General features: G+C 37.9%; 1 protein-coding gene across 1 annotated transcript in view; it reads right to left on the bottom strand.

Annotated features, from left to right (window-relative positions):
* The window catches only part of LOC110027521 (starch synthase 3, chloroplastic/amyloplastic), a 115,136-nt gene that overhangs the window by 88,246 nt on the left and 19,838 nt on the right, over window positions 1–7,052 (bottom strand). The window contains 1 exon segment of the mRNA XM_020728991.1: window positions 5,758–5,933. Coding sequence (XP_020584650.1) covers window positions 5,758–5,933 — 176 coding nt within the window.

Raw genomic sequence — 7,052 nt, 5'->3', positions numbered from 1 at the left:
AGGATTTTGGATATATAAGTGAATTTCATCTGTTGTAGGATTTGCATAATCTCTTAGGGGTCTAGGTTGGTGTTCATTCTCTATTTCTTGATTGTTCATGTTGTTTTCCATTGTATCAGAATTTCTAAGTTCTCTTCTTAATCTTCTAATCCTTTTAACAGTGCGTTCTAATTTTGAATCATAGGGTATAAGATTTTAAGGTCCAAATTTACGCATACAATTTGAAATCAGTACACAGTAATATAATTAACGAAATATAAAAATAAATTGTATTCAAGTAAAATTTTTTTTAATAATCTTAATTTGTCTGTTACTCTAATTGTGATTTTTGTTTACTCACTCCCCGGCAACGGCGTCAAAAACTTGACCGGCGACTTTATATATGCTTAAAAATATAAGATAAATATGGACGTAATAAATATTCAATAATTGTAAAATTACACTTATCAATACAAGTATACGTATCGCTCAAGTAATATAGGGCACTAATGGAGTCCTAAATATCGATCCCACAGAGAGTGGTTTAGAACTGTGAACTAAGATTTTAGAAAAGCAATAATTTAATCGCAACAACAAAATTCAATTTATTTATCTGTCACTAATAGGCAATTGAAATAAATATATAATTTTAATAACTAATAAAGAGCTAATGATACTAATGAGGGTTTAAATATGATATTCAATATATAAGAAAGCATCATTCTCCTTGTCAAGAAATTATAGTGAATGGATAAATTGAATTGGTTCAAATTATAATATTGTCAAATAGGAGCACACCTATTCTTTACCTTTTGGTCCAGGCATAAAGAACATTGACTAATCCTACGCTTGTTTACTGAATCTGCGGCTAGGCTGGGAGGATACCGGCTCTCACTTCGGAGCTCCCACGTTCCCCTCGCCTGAGGGCTAATATCTACACTTCAGCACCCAAACGATAGGACCGAATTGGAGATTTTAATCTGTCACTCTAAAATCTCCAATTCTACGCCCTGTAATATTCACTTTAGTTGTAAAACTCATCATATTTTAACAAATCAATTGGCCAAATTGAAAGTAAATTAAGATCGAAGTGAAAAGATCATCACAATTTCTTAAACATTTTCATTGCTTCACCAATTCAAATCACAATTTCACAAATCTCGAGACAAGGAGAAAGACAGAGAAAACTACTCAGATCTCATGAGGAAAACACAACAAAACTTGGAATTCATATATAAAATCAAATTCATACAATCTACAACAAGTAAATAACTTATCTCTAATTTCTCCCCAAGAACACTCCTCGAAGTTCCTCTGAATCTCTTCATTTCTTTACAACACACAGAATTCCTCTTCGAAGTAGCAAGGAGGAAGAAATCTCTCACTTTCCATCCACTCTTACAATCTCTCGAAGAATTCCTTACACTTTTTACACTCTAACAAACACTAATGGAACATTTCTAACCTCCATGAACTCTTGACTCTCTTCCAAACCCCCTTCTTCTATCAATTTTCAGTCAAAATAGTCTTTTAAAGTTGTGGATTAACTTTCCCAAGAGTTCCCTAAGCATCCCTTCAAAATTTGGTCTTATCCAAAGCTTGAGAAGGCATAACCGCCGAGCTCGCCGTCGGCGGCCTCGAGGGCCCCGTCGGGGCACTGTCCTACTGCGGGAGAATTTTGTCTGGTAGCCTCGGGAAAAACTCGCCGTCGGCGGCGTTGAAGGCGTCGTCGACGGCGTTAAAGGCGTCGTCGACGGCGTTAAAGGCGTCGTCGGCGCCCTTAGTTGAAATTTCCACATTTTTGTCATTTTTGCTCCAAATTTATTCCTTTTTGCATATTTTTGCCTCATTGACCCTAATTCATCATTCCTGCAACAAAACATTCATCATTCCTGCAACAAAACATCAAAATACATTTATTTAAAGTGCAATATCATTAAAAACAGTATAAAATATGTATGAAATTTTAACATATTTTCCTTTGGTCACTCAAGTAAATCTCCATTCTTCTTCTTCCTCCTAGAAATGTAAATCTGTCATTCCTCATCTGAAGCTTGTTGCTCATTCGGATGAGGTGGTAGAGCTGCAGTATAATTGTAGTAGAAAGATTGCCAACAGTTGTACCCACTATAGGTTCTAGTGTATGTGAAGTATGAGTTGTCGTCTTTAGTCCTGATACTTCCTGAAGATGGGGAGTTGCAAGCTTCTCCTGATGATCAGTCCAAACATTATCCTTTGTAGGTAAGGATCCTTCAGTATTGTTTTCAATAAGGTTTGAAAGTATAGGTTGCCCAGTAGTGCCATCTAGCATCACATCAATCATAGAAATAGTATTGTCAGGGGGTCCGTAGGGGCAATTAAATCAGACACTAAATCCTGTCATGTGGTACTTTTCTCTCCAGGTGGAACAGATATGTCTAGAGCAGTGGGGTTAGACCCGTCTTTATTAACTTGATCTTCAAATTTCAAATTAGGATAGAGCTTATGACATTTATCAAGGATATGCCCAAACATCTTACAATGAGAACAATATGGAGGTCTATGTTTCATAACGATTTGTTATCAATATCCATTATAAGTTGTGCCCAACCAGACTTCAGTAACATCAGGTAAAATATATCTCTTTCCACAAGTAATCTGGCCACAGAAGGTCTGGTTAGGTTGAAAATAAGTGGATCAAGCTTTATAGGGTCCCCAAGTATGGCCCCAACAGAGTAAAGAACTTGATGATGAAAAAAGTGCAGCTTAAGACCAGGTAGACTAAACCAAACCGATACAGAAGAAGATTCATGATTAGGGTCGAAATCAGAAAACAACTTGGGTAACTTCATTAACTTTTCTGCAATGCTAAGATATTTTTTGGAGAAAATCTAAGTGTAGTCTTCAGTCATGATTAATTGAATCAACACATGTCTCCCATTCACGAGCCTCCCTTTCCACTTTCCTGATAGTTTGAAATTATCAAAACTTTTTCTGATAACTCCTATAGGTGGGTGCCCCCACTGAAATTGTCAAATAAAAGCGAACTTGAATTTCTCAGTAATGGTTGAAATTTCTAATTCAGAGAAAAAAGTGTTGTTTTCCCGTTTTTCCTACTTGCATTCTTAACAAAAGAACGGTCACATGTGTCATCACGACAATCCTTATAACTTGAGAGAAAGACAACTGCCGACTCCACCTGATTGCACCTGACAAAGCCTCATTTGCTCACGTGGTGGCCTCATTTGCTGACAAAGCCTCATTTGCTCACGTGATTACCCACCACGTGAGCAAATGAAGCTTTGTCAGGGAAATCCTCCTGCTAGAAGCTCTCGATATAAATGATGCCTACGTAGTGCCGAGAAAACAGAAGGCGAAGATGTGAACTATCGGGAAAAAAGCGGCAGGCGAAGAACAGAAAGCAACAGATGCGAACTGTCGGGCAAGTCGGCGTCGAAACAAGGACGACGCAGACGCAAACAGCTGCGGACGTCGTCGTCGAAATCGAAAACGAAGAGGGAATCGTCGACGTCGAAGAAGTGGACGCGAATGGACGAAACTAAAATGACGAGCGGAAGCGAAGTGTACGATAGAGACGAGGTGCGAGCCCTCTCGTTCGAGCGACAATAATAGGCAACGAAAATCGCCATTAGAAACCCTAGCAGAGCTCTGGACCGCCATATATATATATATTAGTTATTACATATATAAAACGATGTGTCGTCGTCTCCGCTCTGTTAGAGATTCGTCTCATGGCGAACCCTAACGTCTGTTGCTTAAATATCTCTCGCGTCTCTGCTTCACCTTCGTCGTCGGCTTCTCGCGTTGTCTGTCGCTTTCTGCTGGAGCTAATTTTGCAGGGGTTCTCGTCGTCCGCTTCTGCAATTTCAATGGTTTGCGTCCTGTTTGCTGCAGGCTATAAGGCGTCGTTCTACTTGAGTTAATTTCGCAGAGCTTCTTCAAAGGGGTTTCTGCTCCTCGTCTGTTTGCTGCAGCTTAAAGGGTGTCGTTCTGCTCGAGCTGAATTCACAGGGCTTCTTCATAGGTTTTCGCTCCTACTCCTTGTTTTCTGGATTCGGACTTTGCTCTCTTCTTTGCTTTCTTCACTGTTCTTAACGCCGCGCCTCCATCTATTAGGGTTGGCTTCGGACAGATCGTACATTGCTACCCTTACGGGTGTCCACACCTCAGGTACACCTAAATCGTGTTCTTTCCCTCATTTGTTTGAGTGGGAGGAGGATATCAAGAAACCTGGTAGGAAGAATGAGAAGTTTGTTATCTTTTTTACAAAAGCTGAAGGTATTGAACTTATTTTCTCCTGTCGACTGAATTTGGTTAGGAAATTTTTGTATGGTCATCCCAAAATGGAGTTGATTCGTAAGGAATTTGAGCTTATGCACGTGGTTGGAGAGTGAAAAATTTGACTGTTATATGGAAGATACATTCTCATACAAATTAATAATAAAGAGGATTACACGCGTTTATTTGCTAGAAGAATAATCTGGATTGATAACAGAGCAATAAATATTCTGTCTGTGGATTTTGACCCCAAGACAGAAACTTCAATCATTCCGGTTTGGATTCGTCTCACTGGTCTGAAATTTCATTATTTTACTCAAAAAGTTTTATGTGTTATTGCCTCAGCTTATGGTAAGCCGCGCAAAACAAACATTCCTACTTTTCATCTTTCTTGGTCATCAGAAGCCAGAGTAGACATCACTTCATCTGATTCAGAGGAAATTTGATTGGGCACACAGCATCATGGGTATTGGCAAAAGGTAATGATTGAGTCTTTTCCTTCGTATTATTCAAACTGTCGTATGTTCAGGCACTCCAGCTCTCAGTGATATCGTCTACATCCACACCTCAGACCAAAAAACCACAGTGCTCACAGTGCTCCGCCAGAGGCATCAGAGGCAGTGATTCCCCCTTCTTCTGATATGCTCCAAGTTATTGACACTATTGATCATCAAAAGGAGACCCCTGAAGACGTCAGTATTCTCGCAGGCAATATGACAATCATTCAGCCGTCTCTGGAACCTCCTATCTTGGGTGAGAGGGAGATTCTTATACACCACTTGCCCTAGAACATATCACCATTATTACAGGTGGCAATATTTCTATTGTTTCACTACCGCCTCATCAAGTCGAGCAAGCTGTAATTGTTACTCATGTTCATGGGAATCATGTTGTGCAATTTTGGGCACCAGCCTACACCTGTCTAACCAACTTTGGAACAATCTATTGTTCAGATGAGTCGATCATCGGATGAGGAATGGCAGGTCTACACATCCAGGAGGAAGAAGAAGAATGGCGGCCTACTTAAGCTCAGGAATCTGATGAATGATACTTTGATTACTTTGGGCAATGACACTCACCTTACTAATTTGTTAGTCGGCTCAATTCCGAGAATTAAAGGCAGAGGGAGGACTAAAGTGGGATGTATTTAGCACTTTTGTGCCCTTTGTTGGCTTTTTTAGTTTTTTTACCTTTATGTATCTTTGTTTTATTTGGGTTTTTTGTGTGTTGTATTGTGTGAGTTGAGTTTTCTTTTAGACCTTTTCATACAACATTTTTGTATCGTTTCTGCTTTAATATATTAGCCCTTGGACTTTTTTTAAATATATATATATATATATATATATATATAAGTTATTACAATTAATAAAGTAGAAGCACAAAAAGATTTTTTGAAACTATTTTGACAAGTTAAAAGGCTGGAAAATTGACAAAGAAAGTTCAATTGCTTTTAGGTGAAGTACAATGCACCAAAAAACCGTAATGAATTATTTATTATACCTTTGCAATAGGCGCCATTTCCACGGCCACATGTATGATGTGCAATGGTTCTACCTTAGAAATTCCCCCAGTTACAGGAAAATGGTAGTCCATCCCATTTTTATTGTCATAAACACCACCATCTTCTCTCTCAGAAAAAACAAAGTCCATTATGTAAGCATCTAATGGCACCTCAACTACAAAAAAGCCAAAAAAAATCATGTCATCAAAATAGAGAAGTTCACCCAAGCAAGCAATCAATGATTATTACTCCAACGTCTTATGAAAAATATCATCACATTTATTAAAAAAATCATGAAATACGTTGTTGACCTAAATAGCATAAACAAAACGCCAGTCCCAATACCCAGGCTCAGATCAGCCTGCATCCCATGCACGGCCTTGCCCATGTCTTCATAGTCACAACCCATCGCCTTAAAAAAAAAACTCCTTGCACACCATCTTCTCTCTCGTTTGCTCGCTCAGTCTCCTTCCCATGCACCTCTGGAAACCCTTTAGCAAAAAGAAAAATGTGGGGAAGATGCAAAAGGAACTCGAATGAGAAGGCATCGATGGGGCCTGGCATGCATGAGAAGTAGAAAGTCACACTAAGTGCTCATTGTAGAAGGTATCAATGGCATCCAGCAATTTGGGAAGCTAGAAAGTTCCAACAGTACTGCTGCTAGCGTGAAGATGCAAAGAAATTTGTGGCATGAGCTCGCATAAGAAAACATCGATAATAGCAGCTGCATAACAAGGCAGAATTTGCACTTAAGAGTTCACTAGAGAGGCATCAACAGCATAGAAGCTAGTGAAAAAGAAAAACAGTACAGTGTACTTGTAGATTTGAGCTAAACCCAACCAAAACCAGATAAATTAAACCTGTAATTAAAGTGACACAAAGAAGAAATGAAATTTAAGGGTTTATTTTGGGGTAATTTTCGATTTGCATTGAATTTCAGACAGCCGCCACATTTGTGTTTCGAAACTATTTTTTATTATTTTATAGAAGTTTCTATGATGAGAATTTATTTTTTACACTCAAATATGTTAATGTGTGAGTTGTAAGAAAGATAATGTCAAACTTTTTGAAAATAAAAAATATTTATAATTTTACAATCACATTTACAAAAAGAATTATAGCTGCTCCAAATAAACCCTAAGCTTATTTAGGATTTAAAGTTGTCATCTTGTTTTTCTTTGAAATTAACTTTATGATAATATATATATATATATGTATGTATGTATGTATACATACATATATATATATATATATATATGTATGTATACATACATACATACATATATATATATAT

This window comes from Phalaenopsis equestris, unplaced genomic scaffold (assembly GCF_001263595.1).
Source record: "Phalaenopsis equestris unplaced genomic scaffold, ASM126359v1 Scaffold000428, whole genome shotgun sequence".
NCBI lineage: Eukaryota > Viridiplantae > Streptophyta > Magnoliopsida > Asparagales > Orchidaceae > Phalaenopsis > Phalaenopsis equestris.
This window is presented reverse-complemented; position numbering and strand designations above follow the sequence as displayed.